This window comes from Vidua chalybeata, chromosome 2 (assembly GCF_026979565.1).
Source record: "Vidua chalybeata isolate OUT-0048 chromosome 2, bVidCha1 merged haplotype, whole genome shotgun sequence".
Taxonomy (NCBI): domain Eukaryota; kingdom Metazoa; phylum Chordata; class Aves; order Passeriformes; family Viduidae; genus Vidua; species Vidua chalybeata.
The window spans coordinates 114,296,747-114,313,561 of NC_071531.1; the positions used below are offsets into that span (position 1 = coordinate 114,296,747).

The following is a 16,815-nucleotide window of genomic DNA, read 5'->3' on the forward strand; positions in this document are numbered from 1 at the left end:
GTGTTACCCACCATTTACCTAGACTCTGACATAAAACACTATTTTAGTCTTTTAGTTTTATTTTTCTACGTCAATACAATGGATTCTCTTTTTCAAGTCCATTTCTGACTTTGTTGGGACAACTTAAATTGTTACTGGGAGATCACACAACTCAGCACCTCTTTACCAGAGGCAATCATGCATTCCAGCCTCTTAACCACCTACAAAATACCAAAACCACTGTGTGCCTCCACCAGCAACATGAAATGATGGTTAAACCCTCCCTAACTTAGCTGGATCTAAACCCTTTGCTACTCTTAATAAGTAGGGAACATGCTTTACCAAAAGACTGTTCAAACCTGTGGTAAAGATTCTTTCACTTACTGAAGTTACTGCATAGGAATCACCTGGAAACAGCCAAAATAACATTTATCAAAATACTATGTGTCTTCCTGAAGAGACAAGACTTGGATACAAAGTATTATGAATTGATTTCTTACCATTGCTTCACACAAAAATATTTTTAGTATGACCAAGCACAGCTTGCTTGATGATTTCACTTGAGAAAAATTATTTGTTCATCTGAATCTAGAATTTGTTCTTAACAGCAGTGAAAATTTGAGTTTCGTAACCAAGCTCCTTAAAGTTCATCTTCCTCCAAGATGACAACTAATGGTTTTAGCTTGAAGATTTCATTTAGGCTGCAGCAAATATCTGCTATTTACAGCTTTCTAATCTGTTTTGTTGTCTTATCTTTGCTTGTAGTGTTAGCAGCTAGATCTCTGTTAGATCTGCAAGGACCTCAGCTCCAGACAAGGTGAGATGATTTATACTCTGCTGGCGACACTAAAATCTTCCCTGGGGAAAAATAGACTCTGTAGGTTAATTTAACCTGGCTCCTAATTCTTCAAAAAATTGGACTAGAGTATAGTCATGCCTTGACAAGCTTTGCTGCAGTTTCCATGAGCTATTAAGTATTACACAGAGTTCTTGCTGGGAACACAATTGTTAAGGCTCAGCATCTGTGAAAAATGATACATCTGTTTGAGCTGCACAGACAGAACTGCTCTGAACCCTCTTCCAAAGATCCTCAAGTTCTACATTCTGAATAAATTAAAGTACTGAGAGATGCCAAGATTATTTCCCTGAAAACCGGGAGTCATACAGTACTCAAGCCTCTACTGGAATTTCATCTTTGATGTCTGATTTGCCAGAACAAAAAGAGATACATCTTGCTTTGAACAGCAATTTCAAAAATGGATGATGCAAAACTCAATCAGCTGGGCAAGAGCAAGGTCAACAGGTTATTACAGCAAAAGGGAGTTTTAATTACAGTATTGAAAATGCACTTCTTCAAAGACTGACTCCCCCAAACAGAAAGCGTTAATCCATGGAGGTTACACCTGTAATTTCCTAGGAAGAAATAGGGAGATGCAGCTTTTGGGCAGGAATCAGCAAAGATGGATTAAATTCCCACTGAGCTCACACAAACTCTACCTTTTTGATTCAACTTCATCTTTCCTATGGGGAGAGTCCTGTACAACTTTTCGTGGACAGACTGGATGAAAAATGTCAGTAGCTATTACCAACACATTGTATTGTAAATGGATGTCATTATCATAATCCCAATGCTTTTGATTGAGCAATTACTCCTCCTACAGTCCAGTAGTTAAGGAAAAATATGAATATCAAAGTAAACATTACCTTATCTAACTTTCATTAGTTTCTCAAGACAACAAAGCTTTTTGATTTCCTGCAATCTGAACACAGAAATCCAAGGTAGCCCCGGAACTCAATATAAATATTAGTTAGACAGATTGATAATTCGATCTCTGTCAAATCCTTGCTAGGCTGTTTTGCTTTAACTACATAAACAAAACATTTTATCAAGGAATGCAGATGTTCATTTAGGTACAGAAATTATACAGGCTCAACAGAAGGATTATATTCCTTAGCCATCTTTCAGTCCCCAGAATGATGAAATTTGTTGCCAGCACTCTAGAAAACACTTCTTAGTCCTAAAACCAAGTCCAGGTATAAAAATAATTGAATGTGTGTGAAGGCATCTTCAATGTTTTCTAGAGAACCCCACTGAGGTGATACCTCTGTTCATGACATCCAAGTTTCCATAATTAAGAGCACATTTCCAGCACCACACATTTTCTTTTTAGGCACACTGGTGACACACTACAAGTTACACAGCAAGATATCTACATGGTTAAGCCTACAAGACTGCATTTTGCTAATAATAAATGCTACATTTCTAGGTAAGGTATGCAAAAGTTCACTTTTCTGTTACTTGGAAACAGTAAATATTGAGTTATGAACTATTAGGCTACCCTGTCTATGACTGTGTGTAAAAGGGCAAACAGGCACAACAGAAGCACCAGGAACATTTAAAAATCATTTTTATCTGGTATTTTTAAGTTAGGTGAGTTTCATTTTGGCAATAAGCATGTATTTTCTGCTCAGCTGCTTCCCCAGAAATAAAGTATTTACCATATACAATACATGTCCCCATTTTGGAGCTGTGGGACTAGGAAGGATTCACAAAGCTGTAAGGCTAAGGTAGTCTTCCCTTCTTTTTCAGTGTTGCAGATGATCTCAATTCCACTCTTGCAATCAGTCCTCAACAAGTGCTATACAATCAAAATAAAATCGATTTAGATCAATTTGCTGACATGAAATCAAAACCAGTCAGACCTTGCTCTACTAAAAACTTCAGGAATTGCTATTAACACAGGATGGCTTTGGAATGGCTTTTGTGTACATCTATAAGTAAAGAATTTGGAGGCATTTCAAGATCTTTCATATTTCTTAGAGTAATGACCAGCAGAATAATTGTCTGAGAAATTAAAATACAACACAAAAGCACCTTTTTGCTTGTTCTTGCCACTTTTCTTAAAACAAGGTTAAGAAAAGCATAATAATAATAAGATAAATAATTTTATCTACCAAATGCTATCAGTGATAAAATAGGGCCACATTCAGCTCAAGTGTCATTTTACATATTGGGGCATCATTAAAAAACTTTAACAAAGCTACATAATGTATGATTAACATCAATTAGGCTCAAGTGCTTTTACTAAATTTGTCAATAGTAAAATAGTCAATACACTGAAGTCACAAAATATTTAGGAACTACATCTACAGGAATACTTGACCATAAAATTGCATTTAGGTCAACAAGATTTGTAGGCACTTCACATTCAACTTCTCCAAGCTTAAGCCAGCACTAAGTGTGGCTGCCTGATTTTATGACATTTGGTTCCACAAAATCAGAGTTCCACATGCTCCTCTTGACAACTCGTACACAGCAAGTATAAAGCACCACTTCATTTTAAAAAAGAAATGTATACTGACAAACAATACCTCCTGGAATAGCTGATCTTCTAATGGTGACATATAAAGACAGGTGAAAAGAGCTTGATGGAAATACAGATCTTTACTGATATCTGGATGATTTATGCAAGATTTGATAAGAGCCATTGCCTCAGGGATGCGTTCACAGGCAATAAGGTATCTGGCACGGAGTTCAAAGAACAGTGGATTTTCAGAGCTTAAATATTTGTTAACTGCACAGAAAAGAAAGATTTAAAGGCAATTAGAATATGAAGTCCAAACAACAAATATATCTAAATGTAATGTTGTTTTTAATAACAAATAATATCAAGAAAAATAAAGGCTCTGCTAAAAATTAAATTAAATACTATAAGAAACCTGTCCTTCTGCTTGGAAACAGAAATTGTTATTTATCTTACATCAGTAATCTAATTCAGTATTTTGTTTCTAACAAGTTAACACAAGGTGCTGCAAAGGATTGGTAAAAATTATATTATATAGAAGCAGATGTGAGCATTTTAAAGAAAGAAAATTCCCTCCTTTCTCCACAGTAGAATCCATGTGACAGTCAGAAGTACAAGATTGACATCACCTCCAAAGCTATAATTATAAGTATTTTAAAAAACCTCAAGAGACTCATTATCCATTAAAATGTAAGACCTCAAACTGGTGAAATGAGTTAACTACAATTCACATCCTAGTGCCTTAAGAAGCTTTGAATGCCTTGATTTTGCTTGCTTGGAAAACATATCTTCCTCTGAAAGTGATATTGGATACAATTCCTATCTAAATACCTTTAAACTCTGGCTCCTCATTTCTGGAAATCTTTTTTTCAGCTCTCAAAGATAATATTAACACTAATATCGGAATGAAATAATTTCAAGTGAGATACTGAAAATACTCAACACTGAAGTAACTGGAAATTCAGAAATACCTAGAAGACATGCCTTGCACCTTTATTATAAAAGATCATACAGATTGTAGTATCTCTGTGGATTAAAAGTTAAAATACCACTAGCTACAAGGCTACAACTTCAGTGTTTCATGTTTTAAAGAAAGAAAGAATGAGATTGTCAATTTAAAGTCAGTGAAGGTTGAAAGTTCATCCCTTAGAAGGAATCCGTATTAATTACAAGCAACTTGAAGTGATACTTAAGAAATGGTTACTAAAATCCACAAACAGAACAAAGATTTTTTTCCCCCAAAATGAAGAGATTACTTGTACAATAAGCTTTCAATTAAAGCTTTTTTTTTTTTAACGACTGAAATAATTCCTTACCCTCAAACCCACAATTTCTCTAGCATCTTTATTTTTATGCAGGCTAGCAGTGTTCCATGCTAATGAACATTTAAGCAGTATCATTCAAGGTGTCAGGTTTCAATTTGATTTGTTAACAGATGCACTGTAAGAAAGAAACATCTCATTCCCATTATCCATTAGCACTTTTGAGAACAAGCTCAGAAAACAAGAGGACTAAAAGGCAAGCCAGTGTCCAATGGGGGCGATGAACTGCAAGAAAAAGTCATTATATGGAAAAGTCCTTAGAGCCAAGTAAAGGCCTCTCCTCTTGTGAATTACCACCCTTAGGATAATAAACTACATCCTCTGTTTTGTATGCAAGCATTACAGAAAAATAAGGCTGGAAATACTCAGTTTTGGTAAGTGCTAATGGTAAGAAAATGCTGCCCATCTAACAGGTGGCTGTAACATCCTTTTCTCTTAAAGGAGGGAGAACTGCACTGCACAGAGCTCAGCTCACCCTGTTCTACCATTCCCATCTGGTGTGGGGAACTCTCAGGTCCCTTTTGCTCCAGAAATGAGACTGACAGCCTCCTCTCCCAGGGAAGGGCATCTCCACACCCTACACCACTGCCAGCAGGAGCTCTCCAAGGATGGGGGTTCCTACAGCCTTCTCTGTTTCCAAACAGTTTCACTGATGCTGCTGGCAGGGCAGTGCTCCCTCCCTGTCCTGGAATGTCCTATTTTCCCATGGCAGCACACAGAGCTGTTCTAACCCCACAAACTGCCAGCTACAGTAGCATTTGGCCAAGCCTGAGAGACACTAAGAAACAACATTTATTCTTGCCCAGGCAGTGATGCTTTGCTTTAGAGCAACAGACATCAACCAGCACCTCAGAAAATCATTAATTGCTCCATCTGACTGCACTCTGTCATGTTCTCTTCTAGATGCCCACCTCATTCGTCCTAGTCCATTAGAAGTTGATTGTTCCTATATCTCAACCCTACTATTTTTCTTCCAACTCAATGACTGCTTTGTTTCCAGCCATCTCCAAAGAGATTGTGACATCTGAAAGTTTACTACAACTCCTCTAAAGACAGGCACAGAGAGGTTTGTCTTGGCCTAAGCTTGTCCATGGAGTTATTGAATCCAGGACAGGATTATGCACACAAACTGATTTTTGCAAGGAATCGTTGGTGATTCAGCAATAATAGGCAGTTTTTCCTATTTTAAATAACCCCTGAGGGAGCTACATGGCCAAGTTTCAAAATACACACTAAACACTGCTAGCCTATAAAGCAGCACAGGATGTTTGCTTTGTGTAAGACTTCACAAGAATCAAATTTTAGAGGAAGCGAGAGGAAGAAAGAACAGGCTTTCAAAATATAAATTATCTAAAATAAAACATTTGTCAGCACAGATGAGATGTGTCAAGGGTGTGTATGAGGATATCAAGGTAAAAGGAGAGAAAATCTCTCAGCAGAGGGGAAGGAGATGCAGCCTGAAACAAAAGGGAACAAAGTGCTCATCTAGTGACAACAGGTCTCATTCTTGCTCTGCCAGGTAAAAAACAAACATCCTCAAACTATTACCCATCATAGAGAGGATTCATGATGACCAAGAGAATCATTACAGCAAAGGACTAAACTAATTCTTTGCTGGAGAGAGGGAGATCAAGACCTAATTTCTCATCATAATTACCAAAATCATGCAATGCAGAACAAAACAAGGTTCATCTTGGTTTTCATTTTCTTTCTGCAGGTGTTTGACCAGAACTTTATGAGATATATAATAAAAATCATGGGTAAATCTGTTGCTCAAGCAGTTGTTTCACAAAAGAGACAGAACAACAAAGGCATAATGATGTTGATTTGCTATCAAAAACCCTTGTTCTGGTTAAGGAGGCAGCTCACTGAGCTGTCCTGACTTTTGTGCTCTTCCTCTCTCTCAATGGACACACTGTCACAAACACAGTGATGAGTTTCTATCAGGCACTTCATTATAATAGAGAAGAGCTGGCATTTTCCATCACTATCAAACTAAAAACAACTTTTAAGAGTTCCCCTGTGAACATTGTTGCTTAATATGTTAGTAAAGACTTGACTGTAGCTTGGGTATTTTTCCTCTCAGGAAGTTTCATTAGCATTCCAGTGATTTTGTTCCCATGCACTGCACCTTTCCCAGCTCCAGGAATTACATGTCCATAAAAAGAAAGCAGCTGTCACATGTAGCCATGGGCATCATTGGAAACAGAACCAAGAAAAGCCACAACTATTTACAACTGAAGAGAAAAATTAAATGAGTCAGAGTGCCAGGAGACAAATACACGTCAGATCCTCTCCAAACATGTTATTTCAGGAGTCTAACTGAAGTCAAGTTGTCTCCATGCTTTAAACGTACAGTTAGATTTGGGAAATTCACCCGGTGAATTTTATGAACTACTCCATAGTTGCCTGTGTCTGACCAATCTGATCTCTACATTATAAGAGCAGACTTAAATTAGCAAAGAAATTCAGCTTTCTTTCAAACAAAAAAGGGACCAGCACATTTTACTACAGAAAAAATAGTTAAAACACTGTGCAATGCCAGCAGATAACACCTGAACCTGTGTATTTTAAAAAAGCAAAATTGAACACGTTTTTCAGTACTCTAGAAAATTAGTGTGATAAATGAAGTACCTAATTCCTGTGACACAGGCTTTGCTTTAAGAATTGCTTGTAATACTGGATCCTCCCATGGTCCACCATCTCGAATGATTCGAGTCACTAGTTCCAGGTTCAGATTCCTGTATTTATGTAGAAGGTTCTGACATTCCTAAGGGTAAAAATAGAAACAATTAGACAGAATAACAAGATGTTGTCTAAAAACAGGCTATCCCAAAGATACAAACCAAGAAACCCATGCATGGCTGAGCATTTCCTCACTCAATAATCTGAGCTACAAAGTCTTTCATTGATGATACAGAAAGCCCTAAAGCAACAACTGATCTTATAGCATATATATATATACATATATATATACAAATAGAAATACAGAACTGTTGAAGGTCAAATTCATGGCTTCTACAGCCCTCAGAAAGAGTCTTCCATTTGTATAACAATGCAAAACCAACTTGGACTGGAGATATTACTGGCACAAGCCTTCACCTCATGGCAGCCTGCAACAGATTTAGACATGTTGAGCTGGATTTGTGATTTCTGAGGGAAAAACTGAATTAAGCCATGAGTCACCAGCCCTCAAGCAACCATTTTTCTCCAAATCTCTACATAACAGGAATTATGTTTGCCTGTAATATCATGGAATGCTTTAGCCAGCCATGATTTTCACATGTCAACTTCCCTCTCATCCTCACACATTATTTGCTGTAAAAGTGTCAACACCACCATTAATCAACAGAAAATTTTAGTAATGAGAGAGTTCTCTAATATTGAAACAAAAAATGCAGCAGAAGAATGGCTTCCATCCACATACAATTACCTGCTTTTCACTGCCAGTTTGATTCCACAACTGATGCAGAAACAGTGCTGGCATATTAATTTGGAGAAGCAGTAATAGACAGGTATCAACATAAAAACAAAGGAAGAGCTTTTTCTCAAACTATAGTTCCATGAGCAGTATTAACAGAGACACAACTCAGGCTTTCATCCTTCCTTTCCCTACAAAGTTTCCTCTCATGGTGGCACAACCCAAAAAATCCCTTTGGGTATAAAAAAAAAAAAAATCCAAACAAACCAAACCCCACACTTACCTGGCAAAGCAAGATTTTAATTCAGGGTCATTTATCGTATGCAGTTGTACATAGACATAGAAAACTCTGTCCCAATCTACCCAAGAATAGAACAAATTAAACTATCCATTTTCAGTCTTCACTGAGATGAAGCTTCAATTTCAAATTTAGTGTTTAAAACCAGAGGGGAAACATGAAATCTCATGTCATTAACTGAATGACATGAAGCTCTAAATAGACATAAACAAGCAAAGTTTCTTTCATTATAATGGCACGTTTCCTCCAGGTCATATATTCACAAAAACTAACTTTACATCTACTAAAATAATATTAAAAGTTTATATGAAAGTAGGCAACACTACCTGGATTGAACCTAAAATATCTTTCAAAGGATCTTCATAGAACTCATCCTTTCCAAAGAACAGCAGCAATTCAAAAAAACTCCTAAAAAACAGAAGTAGTGACAAGTCAAACTAAACACATTCATTCAAAAAATGAGGCTACTGTAAGTCTCTTACTTTTAGCAGCACTCAAACCAAAACTAGAAATTCTGTGAATTCTAGACTTGTGCCATGTGCAGTCACTCAAAGGTTTTTGGTGGCCAACAATTCCTGTTTTCAGGCACTTTCTACAAACACAATTTCTTTCATTTCAGCCTGTCATGTCATAACTGAAGACTCTCTATTAAGATGTTGGTTTAAAGGTATTAATTATTTTATATTTTCAAAAAAAGCTTTTTAAGATTATTTAGAAAAGGACAGCTTTTGTGCAAATATGCAAACAAAACTACCTTCACCTTCTGTGTGGCATTCAAATTCATACAACTCGAATTTTACCACCACCAAGTTTTTAAGCAGATCAGGTCTCTGTCCAGCAAGATGAACTCACAAGTGTTACCCCAAAAAGAGGTGGCAGAAATGGGTGAAGAAAGGACTAATACTTTCAACAGCTGCTTAGATTCAAACTGATTTGTGGCGTCCATGGTTATCATTTTAAAATACTGGTCTAGCATTTTATTTCTTTTAAATCCTGTTACAGAAACAGAGAGGTTGGTAAAAAGCAGCTTTCCAGATCTCCTTTCAATTCAGGTTTTTGTTTATAAAAGTTTCCCTCCAGATAATGCAGTTGAGTGAATTCAATCAAAAACTTGGCACTCGTGGATCTGCAGTGCAACTGTTACTGTTCTGCCTGAAGATTCTGAGAAATTTCATTTCTACTTGGAAAAAGTACCAGGCAGGCATTACACTAAACTAATGAGATGCAATTGCTGATTGAGAAAGTCAAGAGCAGCAGACAAGAACTGAGCAACTCTCCAAGGGACAGGCAGGACTTCAAAAAATATTGTGCAAATTAAAGGCATTTTTTTTCTCCTCAGTAACATTTTCAGGAATACTGTGCATTAAAAAAAGTCTTAATGCTCACAGACAAAATGAAGTTTTCCATAGGAATAATGGAAAAGTACTGTAAAATTAGATTTCCAATAGATTACGCCGAAGTAATTTTTTTTTTCTAACTAATGATTAACTATGCCAAAAACAGGCTTAGAGAAATAGATACAAACTTATGTTCAGTGACAGAATTTCTCTCAAGGCTAAGTCTGTGAATCTCAATTCAAATATGCAATGAAAAAACAATCCCTACCCAAATAAGTATGTGGTTCTGAAAAAACATTAGCTCATTTCATGTTAAACAAAATTTTGCAGCATACTTGACTCTCAGGAAAGGTCAGCCATGAGTCATATCATGATCTGGCAAGCAACCAAACTGGAACTTAAATAATAAGACAAAACTAGTTAGAGTAAATGATGTTAAATTTGCTTTGCCTGATTTAAAAAGAAGAGGATCTTGCAAAAAAAAAAAATCTGGAAATCCATAGTGAATAAGTCTAAACTACAATTTTCTGCGTTATCAAGGCACTTGTTCACAGTCTAATAAAGGAAGCCATCAAAATATTTTTATTTCCTCATCACCAGTCTCCAGTTAAAATTACTACAGTCAGTTCCAACTTTATTTCAAAACTGTCTGCAGCACTGCATATCCACATTTCTATCCATCCAGATTGATCACATCACTGCTTTGACATCAGAAGATTGCCTAAAACCACCAGTGTGGCACCATTATAGAACCCCCCTGATATTAAAGCAGATGCTGCTTCATTTGCTATGAATAGCAAGGTTATCAAGTATAGCAAATAAACCAGTTGCTCCTGTTAACAGTTTATTGTCTGGTTACCAAGGAAATCTCATTCAAAGATGACAGCACAGAGTTTTGCTCTCCAAGAACTAAGACCTAATATACAGTGAATTTTCAAAAGAGATTCGAGCAAGGTTGCCCAGGTAACTGCAGCTACTAAGCCCTGGGATGCCTTTATATCACATCACATGCAAAACTGTGCCAGCCAGACAGAAGAATAAATAATGTCACATCCTAGAATGGAAGCAAATCTCATGGAGTAAACCCACTCTCAAAAATCAAAATAGACAAAGGTGACAAGAACTCAGTAACCAATTTACTTCTTGATTATCAGAATGTATCCATCAAAAAAAACCCCCTGAATTTCCACCTTTTTACCTCCCAAGCTTTGCTATTTAGAAGTACATATAAACATGGTTTGAACTTTGTAGGTTTTTTCCTTCAAACTAGTGAAAAAACCCACTGCAACAGATGTCACCATGTTTTGATTTAACTTTGAAAATTGTGGTCTTATGATGCCATAAATAGTCCTCTGTCAAACAGTTTCACAGACACCAAACAGGAAATGTCCACAGTGAAGCTTCACCAGCATTTCAAGGCAGCATTTCTTTTTTCTTATGTACTTATTACCCTGACATTTCCCATCTTCATGTGGGAAAATGACCAGTGCATCAAGAAACTTGAAATTAGAGCAAAATTTTACACAACATCCTGCAATTCTTGAGGCTGAATGTGACTTTGGGACGGTTTACTCGTCATGCAGTTATTCCTGCAAGCGTTTTGATGACTCAAACATAAAAATCTATACAATTTTAAAGTAATTGACTTCTTTCTTAAGAAATTTATCTTAAGAAGTACTTAGCTTATTACATCACTAGAAGTACAGAAGTAAAAATTTGAGATAAATTATTTTAAATTATCTACTGGCAAAGGCTGGTCTTCAAATACTCCAAAATAAGGTTATGATGATCACTTATTTCTTAGATTATTCATTCTGCCAGACATCCCTTATGACAAAACACTGTCATAGCCAATTTGACTATTAAACAAGGACACAAAAAAGACAAAACTAAATTCTAGTCAGCAATTCTTGGTTCTGTAAAAGCCCTCTGGGGAGCTCTTGAGGATCTGAAACCCTTGTGCTATGCTATTGTAAAGGAAGGAATAACAAAAAAGAAGAAGTACTCACAAAGCAAGGCTACTCAGTACATACTGCACGTGCTCACATTCGGCTGGGAAGGACACACAGGCAGACGTGAAGCAGCACAGCGCCGTCTGCAGCACCTGCAGCTGAGGCAAAGGGACCTGCCATCTCCCAGCATAGTCTTCAACAACCTAGGCAAAACCATGGAAATACAGATTGTTATGTAAAACATCCCCCTTGATCAGAAAGAGGAAGCAGTTAATGCTGTACCTGCTTTAGCTCCCTGCCTTCTCCCTCAGGAGCAGAGTTTGTAACCTAAAAAATGTGACTGTTTTCTGGTTTATGACCTATGTCATGAAAGGAATAGCACAAGGGACCTTCAGCTATTCTTTTCAGAGGATAAGACAGGAAATACCTTCTTATGCTGTGCCACAGTAGATATTGCTCTTTGCATTTAAACACAAGCTTTTATTTTGGAAGGGGATGCAAATTAGAGAGTCTGTAACAACATCCAAACGTTCTAGTCTAAAAATTTTCCAAGAGGGGAAAGAGTAACCCACACTCTTCCAGCCTTTATGTCACACAGTCACAAACATTCCAGCCACTCTTCCTTATCTGATCAAATGAGTAAATTTCGCTTTATTTAGACCTAGGATGGATCTAAGGCAACGGCAGCTGAGATGGATCCATACTTGTATGTAGATTCTAAGTTTCCCAAATTTACTTTAGTAACTTGTTTGAAAAACTGTTAGCTTAGTGCAGCAAATATCTAAGTCAACTGAAGAAGAATTAGCAGACTTGTAGATAAATACTCTTCCTCTTAAGAGTAAACATTTTTAAAGATAGTTCTGCCTCACAGACCTATTAAGAGTTCCCTGAAATAGCTGTAGCCAAGTCCCTTTTATAGAAAACCACAAAAGCCTTAGAAAAACAAAGCAGACAGAAATAAAAAACATCCTTTAGAGGTGTGAGCCTCCAAAAGGTCAAACAAAGGTGGAAATAAAGCATCACTTCCCACCAGGATGTTTCACAATGCTTGCACTTGATGGGCACAGTATAGATATGTTCATAAATTATTTCAAGCAATAAAACAACATTTTGTGCCCTACTGTACAGCCCTCACTGCACCTCCAGCACTCATCTGAAGTAATGTAAGCTCAATTAGGGATTAATGGGCAGGGAACAGCCTCTCCCCAAAAAAAGCCATCAGTCCCAGTCTGCACCAGCTCCTCTGCCACACAAATACCAGAGCCAGCAGAAAAAGGAACACAGCAGCAACACCACCTTGTCCTGGCAGTGGGTCTGCAACTCAAATGTACCAAAACACATTGACAGCAACAGTCCCCCCATCCCAAACTGCTCAGGATTTTAGCAAATTTTTCCTGAATGTAGATAACCTGAAATCATGAATTCATCAGTCACAGGAAAAAAGAAATCTAACTGGTGAATTCTCAGAAGACTTGCAACAATCAGGAAAAGATGGGGGAGTGGGGAGTGTGTGAACAAAAAGCTAAACTAAGCATAAAATAATAAATTCCAAACCACACTTCACACACATTCTATACAGAAGGAGAGGCAGAGAATATTGTACACTTCAATGTCTGTTTTTAAGTTATCTCATGGCATAGCTTCTTCTGTAATAGAAACCTTTCTTTTGTACAAAATACTCCAGATGCCATGCTTTGAAACATGACTGCAAAGCAAAACATAAATAAAAGTTTATCAGCACATTTTGAACAGGCACTCCAATTTCAATACAAAGAAGAACATAACACTGTCAAAGCACAGTGGCCTTGTTCAATACACAGCAAAGAAAATCAGAAGGAAAGCAACCTTTTTCTGTGAATTTCTGCAACAGGTGCTTTCAAAGTCTCTGGTAGGGTGCAATTTTTAATATCCTTAAAGCATCACCCTCCAGTCTGTCTGCACCTGCCATTGCTAATAACCATGAAGGGACTGGGCCTTTTTGTTTTCCCTCTCTCATTCAGAGCAGATCAAGGCACTGAAAGGAGGCTGAAGCACCTTCCTGACACCAAACCCCCCATTCAGCTCCACCTTTCTCCCACACCAATACACTGCTTCCCTTCCTTTAATAGGTTTTAATAACTCAGAGGAAAATCCAAGACTCAGATGTGTCCCATTAAAAAGATCAAGACTAGACTGATCAAAAATTTCTGAGCACACAGCTAACTAAGGCAGCTAATCCCCAAAATAACAAGGCAATAATTAAAAGCCTGGACTACAGCAGTGAAAACAATAGCTTTTCTTGGAATATTACATTTAACTGATTAATTATACACATATATTTTAAGTTATTATATATGCATATACAGAGTTAGAACTGATTAATTCTATACATCTATTTTAAGTGATTAAATATGCACATGTAAAGTTATTTGGCTGTATTTCAAAGACTTTAGAGAAACAGCATTGCAAATAATTAGATTTGCAAATACACAGGACACAAGCCCCAAATGTTTTATGCAGTGCTAGGCTGGAAGTTGCTACAGCTTTTCCTATTCCTCCACACAACAACAACAACAACAAAAAAAAAGAAACTACAAATCCCACCAATTCTAAGTTTAGCATTACTAGGATTTCAAACATGGTTACTCCCATAGCTTCTTGTGAGATTTAACAGTAAAGTCACCACAGGATTAAACTCACAACAATTCTGAGAGTTTTTCTCTTTATAGTTTTCAGACATAGAAAGCTTCTGGGCAAATATAATGGTTGTCATTCATTATAATAAACATATGTAAGGGTTGTCACATGAGAGGACAAACCCAAAAAGGGCAAGCTTAGAAAAATGAAAGTTTCCTGAAAATTAAAATCCGTAATTAAAAGCACCCACCACAGTTGCCTGATCAGCAGAAATACCAGAGCTGCTCAGATACCAAAGTTCAGCTCTAGAACTTGAGTAATACTACATTTACTCTTCCTGGAAACATCACAAGAAACAATCACAGCTTTTTAACTGTCTTTTGAACCTGTTCAGTGGATGAAGAGCATTTTGTTTTGTTTCCAAATACAAACAAGCCAACCATGTCCTTACAAATAAGGATTTTGCTATCCAAATAGAGAATAGGAAAAGCCTGATGATTTTAGGGTAATATGAAATATTACTTGACATGTAAAAGTTGAAAATTGCTTTATACAAAAATATGTAAACAATGGCTTTACTGCAATTCACATGTGAATATTACATAAGGAGTAACCAAACATAATCACACTTCTGGCAAAAGAAAACACATCACCCAGCAACACAGCATGACACATCCATGAGACAAGTTTCTACCCTTAAAGCTAAATGCACTCCCCCTACTCACCAAAATCTCATCCATCTCCTCAGCCTGCTTGAGGCATGAACCATTCCCAAGATTGGGTACCATATGCCCATTACATTTAGCCAGCCAAAAAGTCATGTGTGTTTATAGTCTGTCACTTGCACAACAGTGAAAACTATACACCAACTCTAGAAAAGCAGTTTGGGCTGATTGGAGCACTGATTTACAGCTGAGAGATAAATATATACTGAAAAGTAGAAATATTCATCCTCATCTCTTGATTAGCACCTCGCCCCCCAAATGAAAGTCAACTAATTAAAGGAATTGTTTTGCTCACATATGAGCAAGAACTGCCAATCTTGTGAACACACAAATGCTCACATCCACATCACTGGTAACCAGTAAAATACAATTTATTAGGTGCATCATTGAAAAAGCACAATTACTTCTTTCCCTCATCTAAACAAAAGGACAGAACTTTTGGATTTTTGCATTACCTCCTGCACTAAGTGTGCCTTCTCTAAGAAGGCCATGAAGCAAAGCCATCAGCCAGAAGCATTACTCAGTGGAGATCCTCCCCTTAGGTATAAAAACCTGCAACTCCTTTCTAAGTTATAATCCTGATACATTTTTCCAAGGAAAAATAACGAGCATACAAAAGTTATACTTAACAAAAAGGCATTAAAACCTGGAGAAGCTTTTTCCATACAAAAGCTATACTTAATGAAAAGGCATAAAAACCTGGAGAAGTAGCAATACCAAGAAGTTTCAAAGGTCGAAGAGGAAAGTTTCAGAAAAGTAGGATGTTACAAAGATCAAGAAAAGCCTCCAATGTATCGCACAAATGTTTCTTTTGGAAAATAGTAACTCCTTAATCCTACTTGTAAAACAGGGAGATCATTTCCCCGAGTAAAGCTGAAAGGACAGCAGGCACAAAAGCTGATGAGAACTACCCTGAGTATGTGAATAAGAAAAGATTTTATGACGCTAATGACAAGAGCACTGAAGACTGGAAGCCTGGAGGAGTCAATCTTCAGATAAAGAGGTTGCAAATCAACTGCTATTGTGAATTCTCCTGAACTGACTGAGGAGTCAAGTGCACTTCACCCACCGGAGCCCAGTTCTGCATGACAGACCCTTATCAGTTTTCCCATCAAGCGTCAGAGGAAGAAGGAGTGACACTACCCATCCCAGGCTAAGCACAACCTTCTGCACACACAGCTAAGTCCTCACCACAACTGGAAGCTCACCTTGGCATCAAAAACCACGTGGTTTTGCCACATCTATTTCATAAGGATTTCCTTTTGAACATGAATTCATTTGAAACTCAAGCAACACAGTACTAAACTACCAATAAGTACACTGAACATACTGGTTTCCACCAGTCCCACATGTAAAAAAACACCATGACAGGTTAATTTTTAAATTTAAATTGTTTCAAGCAGTTGTGGTACTCTTTGAAATTTAGTTGCTGGAATGTATAACAGGCCCATTGCAAGCATTCATGTAACAAGCAGTATCAACATTCAAAACCATGAAGAAGTCAAATATTACTTACAATGGTGCTCTTATAATTTGAGCCATTAACAAGGATAAAGCATATTTGTTCAGGAAGGTACAAAAACCCCAAAACATCAACACCACAAATTATTACCCAAGCAAATAGGAAGTGAAAAATTACAGATTGTGCCTTTTCAGAGAAATAAGCTTCAAGGATGTTGAAGAAATCATTTTTCACTACAAGTATTCATGTGAACAAGACTGGTGTAGCTGAGCCTTAAAATGGTGTATGTAGATCAAATATGGATCCCAAAGGTCCAAAATTTGATAAAATAAAAGTTTGGCATAACCTAAAAGTTTGGGGAGGTTTTCTTTGCACTTGTTTTTGTTTTTTAGTATAAA

The 16,815-nt window shown here is 37.1% G+C and overlaps 1 protein-coding gene across 1 annotated transcript in view; it reads right to left on the reverse strand.

Moving 5' to 3' along the window:
* Positions 1-16,815, reverse strand: part of ZNF654 (zinc finger protein 654) — a 30,195-nt gene that overhangs the window by 9,571 nt on the left and 3,809 nt on the right. Inside the window, exons 2-6 of the mRNA XM_053935373.1 lie at positions 11,672-11,817; positions 8,652-8,733; positions 7,241-7,376; positions 3,352-3,554; positions 2,479-2,618 (exon numbers count right to left, since the gene is read on the reverse strand). Coding sequence (XP_053791348.1) covers positions 2,479-2,618; positions 3,352-3,554; positions 7,241-7,376; positions 8,652-8,733; positions 11,672-11,817 — 707 coding nt within the window. The remainder of the gene's footprint in view (positions 1-2,478; positions 2,619-3,351; positions 3,555-7,240; positions 7,377-8,651; positions 8,734-11,671; positions 11,818-16,815) is intronic.